The 16957-nt window shown below is 35.9% G+C and overlaps 1 protein-coding gene across 4 annotated transcripts in view; it reads right to left on the bottom strand.

Annotated features, from left to right (window-relative positions):
- Nucleotides 1-202: 202 nt before the first annotated feature.
- Nucleotides 203-16957, bottom strand: part of LOC124169138 (mediator of DNA damage checkpoint protein 1) — a 406870-nt gene continuing 390115 nt past the window's right edge. For all 4 annotated transcript variants that reach the window (XM_046547646.1, XM_046547654.1, XM_046547669.1 and 1 more), the window contains 10 exons: nucleotides 14948-15080; nucleotides 8991-10112; nucleotides 7088-7342; nucleotides 6560-6747; nucleotides 5783-6016; nucleotides 4812-5399; nucleotides 3497-3699; nucleotides 3089-3288; nucleotides 1749-1913; nucleotides 203-1516 (listed from right to left, as the gene is read on the bottom strand). In XM_046547646.1, the coding sequence (XP_046403602.1) occupies nucleotides 1494-1516; nucleotides 1749-1913; nucleotides 3089-3288; nucleotides 3497-3699; nucleotides 4812-5399; nucleotides 5783-6016; nucleotides 6560-6747; nucleotides 7088-7342; nucleotides 8991-10112; nucleotides 14948-15080 (3111 nt within the window). In that variant the 3' untranslated portion in view covers nucleotides 203-1493. The remainder of the gene's footprint in view (nucleotides 1517-1748; nucleotides 1914-3088; nucleotides 3289-3496; nucleotides 3700-4811; nucleotides 5400-5782; nucleotides 6017-6559; nucleotides 6748-7087; nucleotides 7343-8990; nucleotides 10113-14947; nucleotides 15081-16957) is intronic.

Below are 16957 nucleotides of genomic sequence, written 5' to 3' on the forward strand. Positions count from 1 at the left end.
CAAACTATAATTCTAATATCTTTAATACCCTTCAGTACTATCATGCCAATCCTCAAAATATTAATTTGATATTCACCGTTTCCAATGATCGAGATGAAGGCAAGATAGATTTTTGAAATGCCCATAAACTATTTGCTGACATGCTTCAATACAATCACAAACATAATACATACATACATTAAAGAATTATTGACTTGAAAAATAGATTTTCTTTTTTTATTTGATTTACCACATTCACCTATGTACAGTTTTTTTGCAAACATGTATTAGCACTAGGCAGGTTTATCAAATACGGAAAAGACAAAATTTTGACAAATGTTTTGATATTCTTTTCAAGAGAACTTTCAAATGTTCATCAACAAACACTGCAAACTTAAAGCTGATTAAAAGGAACAACATATAGTATACATATTTTTTTATACTATCACCATGCACTTATGCTTATTCCAGGTTAGAAATAACCTAAAACATATGAAGAGATTAAACTAAAAATGTACAAATAATAAAATGCTTGTATAAACAATATATATCTGTTCCTTGAAGTAACATTTGTATCAACAGCATTTACGTTAAGTAATGCATAAAAATTGAAATCTGACAGTAAGCATACATCAGGCACATTTTTGTATCTTCAAGATTTGATTTACAAATTAAATAAATAGAAGGGACTGCTAATAAAATATTAGCAAAAATATGAATATTGATCTTGCTTCATTTATAAGATTTTCAGTTCTGAAATAATTACAAATTTCTTCAACAATTTGCTTATCTCCAGAATTTTCATAAAGATATATTAAAAGGGAAATATATTACAAAAGGAGGGAAAAGCTAAATGATAGTGACATAGTAACATTACAAGAACAGTCTATTAACATCCACTTGTGTTAAAATAACACAAATGACTACACAACACGTACAATAAGTTTTTACAATGCATGGGCAATGAGACCATAGCATATAGTAATTACAAACATTAAGCAGCTTGAGTACTGCAAGGTAATTTAATTACCAATTCTGAAGAACACTCTCCATCTTCAGTACCTAATCTCTCCAGAGGAACCAAGCTTTCTCCTGGCTTGGCAATGGTGAGCTGCTTCATTAAATCCTAACATGCATCTAGGATCACAATATGTTTCAGTGCTTCCTGCATTTAACTGTTCCACTGCCTCCATTTTCAAACTTGATATGGTGACGAGATATTACATGAAATTACTCACTGGAAATCACGGAGGGGAAAGCTAAATATGCTTCCCCTATTTTCATTCCCAGAAATTTTGTTTATAAAGCTTTACAAATTTAAAAATAAAATCTCAACAAATATGAGATATTCTGAATGACACACAGTCTCACATTAATACTAAAATACCAACAAAAATAATCAACAAAAATAGACCACATTCACAGGAAAAATGTACAAATACTTTTCATACACTACCCATGATGCTGCTTTCAGAAGTATACAATGCATATATGCCTTCTTGAGATTACTGCACTCACACGCAGCTAAACTTGACACCTGTGAAAAGATATTTTGTATTAAACTAAAATCTTAGATGAAATTTAGCATCCTTTCATTTGGAGGATTGCATTCGTAGTAGTTTAAAGCAACTTAATTTTCTTGTTAATTTTTTTGTGCTTTTTCAGTGCTTTATTGTAACTGTCTCTTCTAAGTTTATATACATTACTACCTTTTACTGCTGGCACCGAGCCCTCGATTTACTAGATTTATATCAAACTCAACTGCTTACCATCATCACTTGAATAACAATGATGACAGTGCAATCTTCCAGCTCTGACTCGTACATCTGCTCCGACAAGTCCATCTCCCAACTGAGCATGACACACACAGCACCGGAAGCACCCAATGTGATAGAACAGACGAAGGCTTTCAATTATCATCGCCGCACCACGACCTAAAAGGTGAAAGACTAAGATTTAGAACAGAGGGATATCTACTACATAATTCATAAATAAATTATACAGACATAAACTGAAATATGTGGGTTCAAAATGATCACAGCCAACCAACTGCCATCAAATTCATCTTCCACCATAATGGCATTCTAATTTAAAAAATGACAAATATAGTGAGAAATAAAAAATTACTCAATGCAGTATTCACACAGTTTTTTGAAATAACACCAAAAAATAATTGAGTCCTAAAAACTACACGTTCAAATTTCTACCCAAAAATATTTTGCACTCATTCAATAATGACAGTTTAAAAGTAGAATTTTAGGTCATATGCTGTAACAATCAGACACAATCTTCCTCATTTGGTAACCTTGCTCCAACTCACTGCCAGCTACTGCAAGGTTTCTTTAACTTTATTTCAAGCATAAGTTACCGAATTTAAAGCCTTGAGAAATAAAGAAAAATTTTCAACTGTGCTAAACTGCATTATGGAGAGCCCTAATGTTAAGTTGTGGTTTTGACATGTGACATTACATGCCAAAATTGCGCTGCTCCATCACTTGGTGGTGCCACTCAACTTTTGATTTTTTCTTGCTTTCCTTTCGGATGGGAGTGAATATGTGTGTGCGGGTCTTCCTTTGAATGCAGTGCAGTGTACATCATAAATGACCTCAAAATGGTCTCGTAAAGCACACCTGCTGCTGCCTATTAGTGAGTAGCATGCGACCTCATGGCTCAACCTATTGTTTGCTGACACACATTTATTCTCCTCTTAAGAACAAAAATTACAGCCCATTATAAATTTGGAAATCACGTTAGAAAGTGATCAACTGACAGCCAATAGTACCAACTTAAGAAAAGTATGAAGGGCTCAAAAGGAAAACTACTTAGTGCCATTGAGCAGCTTTCAATAAAAAACAAAAACAAAACCCAAGTAAATATGACCTGAGACTGGCAGAGCATATTTTTCCTCCTCCAATATTGTTTTTTTAAATACCATTTTGATGGGTTATATATAACATGCAACAAAAAAGTTTTCCATTAGGATTGACTATCTTCAGATGTTAAGTTTCGGTAATAAATCACTCATCATCGAACTCTGACCCTTGCAAATAAATACTCCTTTTTACAAGGACGTTTGCAGTTCTCAATGCAAAGAAAAAGTACTACAAACCTAGTTCTTGTGAGCAGTGTGAACACTTCTTCTTCCCACTGACACTGAGCATTTTCTCAGATGGTGGTTGGCCTGGCAGAGTTGAACGCTGTTGCTGCTGCTGAGGATGCCGAGGTGAATTCTGAAGCTGATGATGAATAACACTCAAATCAGCAGATTTTGGACGACCCTCTGATCTCGTGCGTTGAGGTTCTTGGGGCCTGTTTAAAGGACAAAACTTAAATCAATAATTTTCTTCTATAAATATTAAATCAACAACAATAACCCTAGCTTATTGTAAAAGTGAATGTCTGAAAAACCCAAATACGCTTAAACTGATGATAAAATGATTTTACAAAGTTTTATCAAGCTATGAAATCTTCATTGAAACTACATGATGAATGGGGACATGGAAAAATATGATCATACCTATGATTAGGTGATGACATAGCTGCTGTCCTTCCTTGCACCCTTTGCGTAAGTGTTTGTATGATAGAGTCTGGCAGAGGCTTCCCCCTGGATGGCGACCCATTTGTAACAGTTTCCTCGGCCACAGTCTCCCTTGACGTAGGAACACCGTTGTGGCTTCTTCTCCTGTCTTGCATTTCAGTGATACGCCGATGCTCTGCCTCCTGTCAGTATGATACACCATGATGAGAGTTGAAAAATGATGCAATTTTTATTGATGTCTGCTAACAAAAATATTAGCCTATCCATCCCAACAAGCATGATTAACTTAAGAGCACAAATAAGTCTTGCTAACTTTAATTCCAATGAAATAACAGGTTTAGCAACTGGTACCAATAAAAATGCAAGCACCAATATACTAGATACTTGCAGCCATTAAAATTGAATGCAGCAGAAAGCTCGCTATAGCCTTTGCACCTAGGCTCAGTAAAAATAATTTGGTTACCAGCTTCCCACCATTAAAACTATCTCTACCAACTTTTTACTCTGGTGTGAAATGCAACCATTTAACAATCTCTTAGCATTAAATTATTATTATAGAAAGTAGTCTATCACTTTTGAACATTGAACAATATAAACATTGAACAATTTAAATTAATTTAGTGACCATGCTGGCGTATCTCCATTTTCACATGTCAATTCTTTGTTCCTCTCCACATACGGCCATCCTCCTGATTCTCTCCATGAATCATTTTCTCTCCCTCTTCTATTCTTTTTACCCAATGCTATTCCCTTCACCATTCTTAACAGCATCCCAATAGGCTCCTAATGTACTGAGTTCAGATCTGAGATCCTGCTCACACAGAAGAACAAGGACTCTAAGGTAGCAATCCTCTCATCAACTCTTTCCAATTTATGAACATTTCCTAAACTAAAGATATTCTTCATGAATTGTCCAATGTGTTGCCCATTAATTATCAGTAATTTAGCAGTAAATTAGAAGTTAATTTGTTTGAACATAGGGAAAGTCACATTTTTGTATTGAAGAATTCTAGGACTACTTTTGGTACTTCCAGTTGTACACAGTACTGTAAAAGATCTTTGTCTCGAACCTAGCTTGAGTGGTCATTATATTGTAAAAAAATTCCAAGGAGAAAAAATATTCGCCTTGACGAAATGATTTTTTTTCTCTGAGTGATCATCGAACAATTTGGGCATTGCGGGTAGCTCGGTAAAGTTATCACCATGGCTACTCCCAGTGTACTTGAACTGGTCATTATAAATTATAACCAACATATGAGTTAAAGATATAAGCTATCAAAAAGAAAAATCATACCTGGATCAACCAGTGTTGGTAATTGTATCCACCACTTCCATCAGTCTTCTTCCTTCTTGGCACACTCTCCCTCTCATCCCTCTGCATTCCATCCACACCACCTGGATGGACTGCATCATTTTTAACAGGACTTCCCACTGGGTAACCACTGGGCTGGGAAGATCGTCTCTCAGGGCTCCTGATTGGAGCACCACCTTGCATGAGCATGTGGTTTCTGGGGAGCGAGTTAGCAAAGGGATGATTCGTTTGGTGGGGCACGTTAGTGGGACTCAGAGGGTGTTGAGGGGAGCCATTCCAGTCGTAAGGATGAGAAGAGCGGACCTCGGGGGAAACCCAGCCATCAGTCGGAATGATCCTTGGCTTTGGTGGCACATTCAAGGCACGCAGGTGAGCTTGACGCATGTTAGTCTTTGGGGGTGAGGTCACCTCGGCCGGAGGCATAGCCCTCGGCTTGTGAGGGGGCACGGGAGGAGGCTGAGGTCTTCTCCATGGAGGCTGTTCAGAATGGTTTATTTGCTGAGGATGTCCATTCTCACCTCCGTCGGCACAAGCAAAGTCAGGAAGAGATCTCCTCAGGGTGGCTGGAGGCTGTAAAATAGATATTTTTTAAAATATCTGTATCTATTTTGAATATTTAGGAAATATTCAAAATAGATGCAGCTTGCATTTTAAAAATATTCCTTCATCCAAATAAATAGAAAGTTTTTTAATAAAATTACTAGCCAATGGGATGAGATAAGGAGTCAATCATCTTACGTTTGGCTAATCTTCCACAAAAAAGGAAATAGATACTTTTAAAAGTAATTAGAGAAGAAACTATTACCACACATAAGTGTGATTCCAAATTATTACTATAATCCAACGGAATCAGGTTAAGCAACTCTTACAGTAGGACATAACTTGGTAGAGAATAAAAGCACTAATCCTAGTAAAACAATAATTATCAACACAAAGCAGCTTTATATTCTTACACATGTGTGAATGGGCTCCTCTCTTGAGCAAAGAATGGGCTCTTCATTCACTATTTCCCTCATTCGCACATCCTGCATGGACTGATGATGCATGGCTGAAGCTGGCTCAGCTACAACAGAGCCATAATATTGGTTGTTGACATTTTTCTTTGCTTCCACTTCCTTGTCATACAACCCTTGGAGTCCTTGTATTCTTGCAATCCTCCTGTCCTCTATTTCTTCAACTTCCACAATCTGTTTGGCAAAAAAATCCTATAAATAATGTGCTCAATCTTAGTGTAGAGTAAACAAAGATTTAATGAGAGCTATTGAGTGATTTAAGATATAATAAAAGTATTTTTGTACATATTTCTTCAGTTAAGCTCATAATCCTCTTAATGATGGTCATCAAACCTTTTTAAAAAGAAAAGTGAAATATTTTAGACCATCATCTCACATGGCTTTCATAACATTATGCATAAAAATATCAATAGAACTGGAAGGGCTGCTCCATGCAGTGCAATGATATGGTTATGTATCAATAAAATTTAAAACCTTGCTGTAATTCACACTCTGATAATGGTAGACCCTAAAGCTGGCTATGAGCAAAAATTAAATCAACATCCTCTTTAAAACAAAACCATTAAGGCTACAATTCAGGAATTTTGAGATGGCAAAGGCTGAAAATATTTCATGCTTATTGATAGAAAATATTCAAGCTACATTCAAACCAAATATTTATGTATTCTCAAAATGGGTCATTCATGCTCAATTGATTAGGTTTAAAATGTAATTTACCTTCTTTCCCCTTCTATCTTCTCTGTCTTTTTCTGTTAGCTCAACGCCAGAATCGGTCTCTTGCGTCTGGCAACTGCTTCTTTCCTCTTCCTCCTCTTCTTCAGTTTCACCTGGCAAGGGGGATGATGAGACATCTAGACCACAACGAGGAGTGGGAGATGGCTCCTGCTCCTGCAATCTCACTAATTCTGCAAAAGTGAGATGTGAGGCATGGAAAGAAAACATCGTATTAGACCCACATTAAAATGAAACACCTTTTACAAATCATATCCAAGAAAAATACTTCCATATAATTTCCTCTACAATTACCAGCGAACTATAATCAAATTATAATGTCATAAATATTTCAACAAAAATTATATGTAAGAATAATTTCACATGTTTTCATTAGGAAACAGATATCTATAATTATGTATCATAAAAATGTTTCACTGCATTATAATTATATCATATGAATTTTGATTTTATTTTTTCCCAATTTAGCATTACATAAATTAAAAACAAAGAAAAACTAGAAATGAAATTCACCTTGCTCCACATCCTCTTCTCCATACTCCCCATCTTCTTCATCTTCTTCCTCAGCTGTGCATTCTGAGGATGTGGGCACATCGCGAGGAATCGTCAGCAGTTCAGGTGGTTCCAATTCATCAGCAACATCTTCACCATCACCATCACTACCTTCATGACCAGCATCAATACCCAGGAAATCTGATCGCTTTCGTCGGATTTCTTTTCGGATTCTTTTCGTAGAATTGCGGCGGCGAAAATCTCCAATGCCAGATCCTATTGAAAATAATGAGTTCAGTTTACAGATGATAGAGAAAGAATTCAACAAAAAATAAATACATAAATGGTTATTTCAGTCATTAACAAATGGGATATTTAGATGTTATGATGAGAGGCCATTTTTTTCAGATTTGAAGCTCTTCAAATTTTCAAATACATACAAGGAAACCTCTGGGGATGCTGGTTAAATTCATAACTAAGGAGATTACGTAATTTTAAAGCCAAACCAGAAGCTCTGAATCTCAGACCTATAGATACATGCATAGCAAACTGAAGTTGCACTTGGTGAAATTCAAAAACTTTAAATTCTGAATAGGTTGATAACTATTGCCCACTGTAAGTACTTAAATATAAAATAGAAGTAGACAGAACGCAACTATGAATTCATGGTACGGAGTAATTTCTATGACTTTATATGAAATAGATTTTTACACTTAAAGGCTTAAAGCCTAAGGATTACACAGATGAGATATTACCACCATTAATTCCTTAAATGATAAATAAGGTGTAGTAAATCAACCACAACAGTGTCATTCAGTTAGACCATGAAATTGCAGTTCATTTAAAGAATTCAGTAATGACAAGGAAAGGTTTATAAGTCACAACAAAAATAAAACTTCCCCACTCAGCCATTCCCTCCTAAATTTAAATTAAGGAAATGCAAAAGTACTCTTCCTAAGATCCTTCACTGTGAAATCACATGGTGCTGGCAGCTAGACTAATGAATATAGATAAAACTTGTAATTGCTACTAATGCTATGCCGTAAAAATTTTTTCGGCTTAATCCTTTCGAAATGGGGACTTGTGCTCCCTCCTTTCCGGGTTTACGACACTACCTGCGGCATTGGCTTGCGGTCAACTTATGGATTGCTCGTATGTATTTGACACATGAATAATTGTTGCTTGCACATTAATTGCAGACTTTGAATTGAATTCCTCATTTTTTTCTAAGCATTGTAAAATTTTAAACGAAGTTCTAAGGCCAATATTAACGCATTTAATGCAGCAACAATTTCCATATTGGTGTTTTTACAGAACTTTAGGTATAAGTTAATATTTATTGTAGAATTTCCTTTAAAAATTGTAAACGCTGCTCAAAAGATAAAGAATTCAATTCTTAGTTTATATTTCTTGAGAAAAGAAGAAATATTTATTTTGAAACCTGACTGGAAAAACTATGACCTTACTGCTAAGAGGGGTAATATAAGACGAGGAGTCTTGGTACCTGCTCCCGGATTTCGAGGGTAAAGCCTAAACCCAGCAGTGTTGGGTCCCGAAACAAAGACGATTTGGCATTCGTTCATGTAAGAAAACCTCCGACAAAAAATACACGGCTTTCGCCTCCCGGGTCAAGAAACATCCACACGTCTATTTACGTCTTTAGTAGGGAAGAGGTTAAGAGCCAAACTTCTGTATTGTTTTCCCAGAAAATAATAATTGTGGCAATCATTTACATACTTCCATTTTGGGATAAATTGGAAAAAAAGCTCCTGAACTTATTGTAAGTGAGTTGATGGCCATATAAATTTTTCTTTCAAATATGAACAATATGAACACCCAATGACCTACCATGTATATTGTTATCATGAAGCTTGGACAAATAGAATTATAGTAAGTAACACAATAAAATACCAAAAGTATTTACCTGCACTGCTGCTGGTGGATTTCCTTGTCAAGCTTCCAGTAGGCGTGGAAGGAGGAGAGGATGTCGGTGGGGGAGGTGGTTTCTCTTTCGGAGGAGCCAGAGTCTTAGCTGGAGTTCCGAGGGCAAAGCCAAGCCCACCCACCACGTGGACGTCCTCTGACGTAAGGTCAAGCATTGGCGGGAGGGGAGTGGAGGGAGGAGGGGTGGCAGACAGCAACGCGTCCAACGCCTCCAAGCCTCTCAATTCGCCCAGGGAAGGGGGCACCATGGTACTTTCACTCAGCAGGGAAGGCACCACCTTGGGGACAGAATGCTGCGATGTAATGGTCTCTGCGGAGGAGTAGCCACTGGAATGGTCTAGGCTGGACTCCTTAACGTGCTTGGCAACCACCACAGCATCACCATGCGAGTTCAATGAAGAATTACTGCTGGTATCAATGATGGGGAGATCGTCTTTCTTGCCGACGACTTCCAAAGTAGTGATATCAACTTTCTCTTCCTGAGGCACCTTCGCACCAATTGATGCCTCAACTAATGCCGCTTGAGGGCAGGTTTCTTCAGAGACAGCGGGAGATGTTAAGAGAGTAGGCATACTGGCCACCCCCTTGCTTGCACTAACATCAGTTGAGCTTGATTTTACAGGTGAACTATTAACACTATCACAAAGCGGTTCTGTGACACACTCCTTTGTTTCATTGGTTTCCTTACTTGGCTCTAAGGTCCTCTTTGGGCTCTCCTGGGTAGCGGGAAACACACTAGCAGGAGGTACTGACTCCTGAGGAATAACTTCCGGTGTTTTTTGAACAGGGCAAGCATTGGTAGGAGACACCACAGGAGGTGGAACCATAGGTTTATGTGAGGGACGTGGGGGAGGGACTGGGGGAGTTCTCGGAGACTTGACAGGAGGAGTAACAGGTGGGGTAATAGGTTTAGAGTCTGCTTGTCCTGGGGATTTGTTGAGGTCAGGTTTAGGAGGTTTAGCTGGGCTTTTGGTGGGAATTGTAGGTGCTGAAGAAAACTTAGACTTGGGTTGAATGGGAGTTTCTTCGGAGGGCTTGGATGGTTCGCGGCATTCATTTGCTACCTCCTTTCTGGGGAGGTCAGGTGACAACACTGAGGAGCCTGAAGTGTAATTGTTGAAAAAATGTATTAAGTTATATGCATCATAAGACTAGCTTATTTTCCAATTAAATATTGAGATTTTTACCAGTGTGAAATGAAATATGCTACGCAATTATTATTACAAATATTTATTTACAGAATGAGAACAACAAACTTTCAAATCTTTGAGGGGAATAATCAACTCTTAGAAAGAATAAAATCATGATTATCCAATACTTAACAAAGCTTGTTTGAGTTCTCCATCAGGTAAATTCGTTCACAGCTGCCAAACCAGATTTATAAGAGTTAACAAAGTAGAGAACACAAAAAGCCTTCACCAATGATGACCATGAAAACCTAGAGCAACTGATTCTAAATATTTCACACAAAAACAATAGCAATGGCTTTTAGACCTTTCAATTAATGTATTTTTTAAATTTATTTACCATACATTCAGCATAGATATTCAAAACGAGGTGGAGTACAGTCCAACAATGCCATGATAAGTGCACTACATAATATTTTTGAAAAAATTCTTATCTTAATTTTTAAATGATCATCTAGGGCCATACCAGTGACCCCATGCCTCCGTGACCTTAAAAGAATTTTAATGCACCCAAAATAGATTAAAAGGCCAGTGAAATCTTCATTAAATGTTTAAAAGAGTAGGGGAACAATTTGCTAATCGGTCAACAAAGGATAGAATTCAAATGAGAAAATATCGGAAAATGAAAAATGCAAGATTTTTTAGGTTTTCAAATATTTCCATGGCTCAGTCAGACAACTTTTTTCAATGTCCTCAAACATTGGCATGTAAATGATTCAAAGAGATTCTCCACAGGAAACGATAAAAAAAGTCAATAATGACTTAAGATAGGTACTACATTGACACCAGCAAAAACACATGAAAGTATCCCACACATTCATTTTTATCAACCTTACTTAGGCCAAAGATCACAATTTGCAGGACTATTTTATGTATCAATTTATAGTTACACCAAAATTAATGTTAATGAATTAAAAATTTTGGTACTCATTTCTCCAGTTTGCTAAAAATTAAATTTTGTATGGTTTAAAATACAGAAATTGGTATAGGATCTCCTTAATAAATTTTTTACCAGATACTCATTCAAACTGCCTCCTACAGTTGAAATTCCCAATAAATTTCTACCACAATCTCAACACTTAAAGGATAAATAAGTTTTAGAGCAATGCATATAACTTTGTGAGTGATGTCAGCTGATGACCTTGTGAAGTGTTGATAATTGTAATGGATTTTAATAAAGTAATTAGATGGCATTAACTTCCACACATGGAGCTTGAAACATGAGCTATTTTTTGGGGCAAATGGAAAACTTGTTATTGTGATAAAAATATTGGCTAAAACATTCAATCTGGGTCGCAAACATAGAAAGAGAACAAAAAATCCCATAGCAGAATATGTGAACTGTTGTGACTGCAACACTTATAGCAAAAGCACATATTTATTACAATGATCACCACAGTATTTAATAACTGCAGATTCTGAACTGCCAATTAATACCTGCTCAGCAGTAATTAATTATTGGGAACTGTTTTACACAGCAATAATTCATTGGGAGGCAGCAATTTTTTGCTGGTTTCTTAAAATGAATTTAACGATAACAGTTCTCAGATTAGTCCCTTCAAAAATCAGGGTAACAGCATCATCATGATTGCCTGAGACAGAAGTGCTCACCAATCAAACTACCACTACAATCTCCTGTTTCAAGCTCAGGTCTTTATTCTGGGTAAAGGAGTTGAGAAATCTCTTGCAGTTCAAACAGACTACGTATCTAAGTTACCTATAAGCTAAGAAAGACATGGAAAGCTCAGCAGAAGAATGAATTTCAGTGGGATATAAGTACACCTTTGACAAAGAGATTCAAGAGTAAAATATTTTGCAGGAATTTATATGAGGTGAAATGTTCATGAGATTATAATTTTGGAAAGTGCAGTAACATATTTAACATTCTTACAAGAAGATTACAAATATGAAAATCTCTAAATGAACAAAATTTTTAAATTAGAAGAGCTACACTTAGCTTTCATGTCTAATACTACTCATTCAGTAGCAGAGATTAAAAAAAAGTTCTACATCATTTCCCTATAAAAATTCACAGAATAGGGATATTATTCCAGCTCATTCAAATAGTAAAGATTTTACCTGCTCGGGTATATAACCATGTCCAAATGCAAGTATTGCCCAAAACTACTTTGACATTGAGAGTTCTAAAGAACATCCAACGTTGCTGCCACCTCAACTAAAATTTCATCTTCCTAGAATATTGTCTGGATGGTTGGAATATTTTTCCCACAGATATTTAATTAAATTTACTTTATTGATGAGAATGCCGTTCTTCAGATTTTCATCAAAAGGGTTGAATTAAAAAGTATGCACTACAAAATATCTAATTAAAGAATTCATGCCATTTGATTTAATTTGAATTCAGCCTCTTTTGCATGAAGGTCCAAAACAAGCATTTTCAAAAAGGAACTCCCAATGTAAAAACATAAAATTTTATTGGAATAACAATTTCTATCCTTAATTCAATGAAGGTAATTTCCTAAGTTCACAATATGTTTTCTTATGATGTAACATGGTTGGCATTTGTCAATATAATTATACTAGATCTTTCACTGTGTTCAGGATAAAGGGGCAAGTTTAACCTCTCACTTAGACAAGTTGCCTGCCTTAGTCGTGGTGGGGTATGGTCCTCGCCAGCCAAACTGAAGGTCATGGGTTCAAGTCCCACCTGGGTATGTTGCCCCTATCCAGAGCATGGGTGTTGGTGATTGTTCCACATTTTTTATTTATCAGATTCCCCCCATTGTAAAGGCCTTAATTGTGCCATATTTAGGTCATTAAAGATAAATAAACACTCATGCACAGATATGGACAATTCCTAATGACACTTATGTCTTACCAGTGGGTTTTTTCCTATAAATTCTAATCTTCATCTCCATATCCCTCACACTTAAATTCATCGCATTAACAAAATTTCTCAGCCTCTCCAGCTCCTAACCAATTTGTTTTGCTGACCACTAGCAATTAAAATTTTCAAATTTTCTCTCAGATGCTACCTATCTCCTGCTCAGATGCAGCTCAAGGTTTGTTTGTTTTTGTTTGGGAACAAGGAAGGTTCAGTTCACCACATTCTTCTACTACCACTGCAGACAACGGAGCATTTAGAATCATACAATTCTTGAGAAAACTAAATCTCCTGATTTTTGCACATGAAAACATTTCAATGCTGAAAAATAAGAATTTATGTATATAGCTAAACTACTCCTCTTCAATTTCATTAAAAAGTGGGTGCTTTTGATGATTGAAAAATATTATACTATTTTCCAGGTTAAATATGTGAGTAATAATGAGAAATAACTTTCAATGCAAACAAGAAAAAGATTAAATGTAATCCAGCAAAGAATTTTAAGAATAATTCAAGGCATTTTTTACCTCCAATGATTTCAGCCTGTGACCTTATGAATCTATCCATCTTTTATCATTAATGACACTGCTATGCTTATATGAAGTGAAATCCATAGTAGGTAGGAAGAGGAGTCCATAGGCCCTCCTAGAAATTGACCTGGGCCCTTTACGACAAAGGGAACCTATTACTTATAAAATCTGTTTACTCTATTTGCATTTGTCTCCAAACTACGTATATTTCAATGAGATTCTATTCCTAGCCCCTTCCGATTAAAAAATTCAGACTTTTCTTAAAATCCAATCCCTTTTCAAGATTGCCTTCCTACAAAAAAAAATCCTTAAGCCCTTGTATTGTTGCATGAAAATCTCAACTAAAAAAAATAGGTGGTGTGATTATATTGGAATCCAAAACACACCACACTCATTTAATGACATCACACATAATATAGCAAAATTCGAGCTAAATTTCATTCCTCCGCCTCAATTAGAATAATTGCATGATTGTGAATTAACTACCCTAGCTACAAACATTTCTGATTCTTCCTCGTTTAGCAAACTATAATGGCCCTCAATAATATATGTATCCTTTCAATAACCTTGTAATCCCTTAATAGAAACTAGGTAAATACAAAAATAATAAGACATGAAATTAAATCAGGGTGTAAACTGCTTACAAGCAATTTCTGGATCTCTCAACATATTAAAGAAAGTCAAATGATAAAAAGAAAACTCAACTGTGAATCATAATTAAGCACTGGAAAAGCATAAGAAGCATGAAAAAGCATAGAGAGAAGAACAGGAGAAAAAGCATTTTTATTGCAGAGATAAGGAAGAGAAATATAACAAGTAACTAAATAAACCAATTGAAATGGGGAAGTAAAGATGCCATCAGAGTTGCTTTGAACTGTTAATTTTCTTTCCAAAGTCGTGAAAATCCTTCCATTCACAATTTAAATTCTCATTTCTTCATTTTAATAGTAAAAAAGAAACAAACCACCCCAATGAAAGTGAATGAAACTGAATATAAAAAGAAAAACAATAGGGCAATTTTCAGTTAATTTTCAAATGAAAGGAATAACAATTTTGTAGCTACTTGAACAAGACAGTATACAATTCTCATGGTAAATGATAAATAGGGAAAGAATGAAATTACTTCTACTCTGAAGCAGAATAATCAACAAAACAGGATTAAGAACAAAAGCAAAGGAAGCCAAGAAGAAAACAAGGAGGGAGATAATTATTTCCAAACAAGAAGATATCAGTGTGAAGCATTACATACTTTACACAATAAACTGAATATAAACACAAACGAACATCAATTATAATATTATACCAACAAAAAAAATGTTCAAAAAAAAATAAAATAAAATAACAAGTAATAAATAATCAACAATTGAATGCGTACCTCCCCCTTGCTCTTTCTCACTATCTGATTTAGCTACACCATCACATTTCTGGTCTTTGACAACAGTTTCCGCAGAAGACTCCATGGTTTTAGAGAGCTCTTGCTTCGTATTCCTGCTCAATGGTGTTGATATCTGCAAAATGGGGATTTATCCAGGGCTAGTAATATCAGTATGTACATAAATATGACTGCCTCTTTATCTCTTTGAAATATGATTTGGTAAACAGAAGAGAGATTTATCATAAGCACTTAGTAAATCAAGTTCTTATCTTCACCCACTTATCAATGACTTGAAATTGTTTGCAAAATGATAAAGAGAAGTTGGAGGCTCTTGAAATCTTTCAAAAATTTCTTGAACACTTAACATGTAAGAGTGCTCTTCGTTTCTCAGCATGCCTTTTCAATAAAACTGAGGAGTACAATGAATGGTTTTTTTTACTGGGTATAAGAACATAAATTAATGTACAGAGACAGCACACAACAATGGTCAGCATGAAGCATACTTTGCTTCAAATAAGTTAAATCATCCAAATATTTCATTTATTTATTAATCATAAACACAGTAGCAATAAGGTAACATTCACACACCTTACATATTGTCACAGGTTCAACAGTACTCTTTAAGATTTCACAGGAAACAAGTTTGTAGGAAAGGTAAAGTATAAGAATGAGCAGAGATATTACTAATGGAATTGTATCAACGCAAATAAAATATGGAGGGCAAGGAAATTATTATGGGAAGAGACGAGGACAGTTAGTTTAAGTGGGTACGAAAATACAGTAAAATTCGGTTATAACGCGCGTCTAGGGGGACATAGCTTACACCCGCGTTAACGGACAACCGCGTTATAACGGGAAAATACGTGGGAAGCAATAAAAAACCCTTAAAGGTAATTTTTATAGCCAATTTATTTGCGTAATACATTATTAAAATATTTATTTTATGATTTAGACGCTCTACTTTAACGGGAGTTACTAAAATACTCTGATATTTTCTTTTGCCGCGGTAGTTGATGGCGTTTCTTTGTCACGTAATTTTTTATGCTTTGCAAGTGCAACAAATGAATACTATCGCAATCACTTTGTCCCTCCAACCAATTCATCAATTCACTTATATTATGTAATAAATGGCCAGTTTTTGGCATCTCGACCTCACATTCGTCTTCTTCATTCTCGCTCTCATCTTACGGTGATGCAGCTGTTTTTGCGCGGCTCTGGACTGCAGCCACAATTTCTTCGTCACTCTTATAAGACGATACAGGAGTTTCCTCGTCTTCGCGAACCCAGGCCTCGAGATCACTCACAAATAGTTTATTAGAAAGAACATCTGAAGCTTCACGTGCGTCCTCTTCCGTGAAACCCAAAAACTCGTCTTCGTCTTCCATGCTATCGCCCGCTGTATACTCGCACTTTGACCAGCAATTTAGGATTGTAGCTGAAGTTATTTTCTTCCATGCCAATCCAATATTATAAGCCATATTCTTCAGGGTGACTGTTTTCAGATATTCTTGTACCTGCAGTTCTGAATTTATTACACTAGTGAGCAATTCCCGCCGATAATGGGCTTTAAATGCTCTAATTATCCCTTGATCCATGGGCTGAATAAGAGCTGTCGTATTTTTTGGTAAAAACGAAGCCACTATTTTGCCATCCCTCGATATCAAGAGCTCAGAAGACGGATGGGCCGGACAGTTATCTAACAGAAGTAGAGCCTTCTCTTCTAACTTTTTTGATCTTAAGTGGCTCTTAACCGATGGAACAAAATCTTCATTGAACCAAGATAAAAAAATGTCTCGAGTCATCCAGGCATTCTGACTGTTTTTGTAATTTATGGGTAGTGCTGTCATATTAACGTGCTTGAAGCACCGAGGACTTCGATTTTTACCAATACACAGGGGTTTTAACTTGTGACTTCCTGATTTGTTCGCGCACAGTAATAAAGTCACTCTTTCTTTGCTCATTTTTATTCCGGATTTATTTGCCGACTTCTTAATATCAAGTGATTTTGTT

The sequence above is a fragment of the Ischnura elegans genome, chromosome 1 (genome assembly GCF_921293095.1).
Source record: "Ischnura elegans chromosome 1, ioIscEleg1.1, whole genome shotgun sequence".
Taxonomy (NCBI): Eukaryota; Metazoa; Arthropoda; class Insecta; order Odonata; family Coenagrionidae; genus Ischnura; species Ischnura elegans.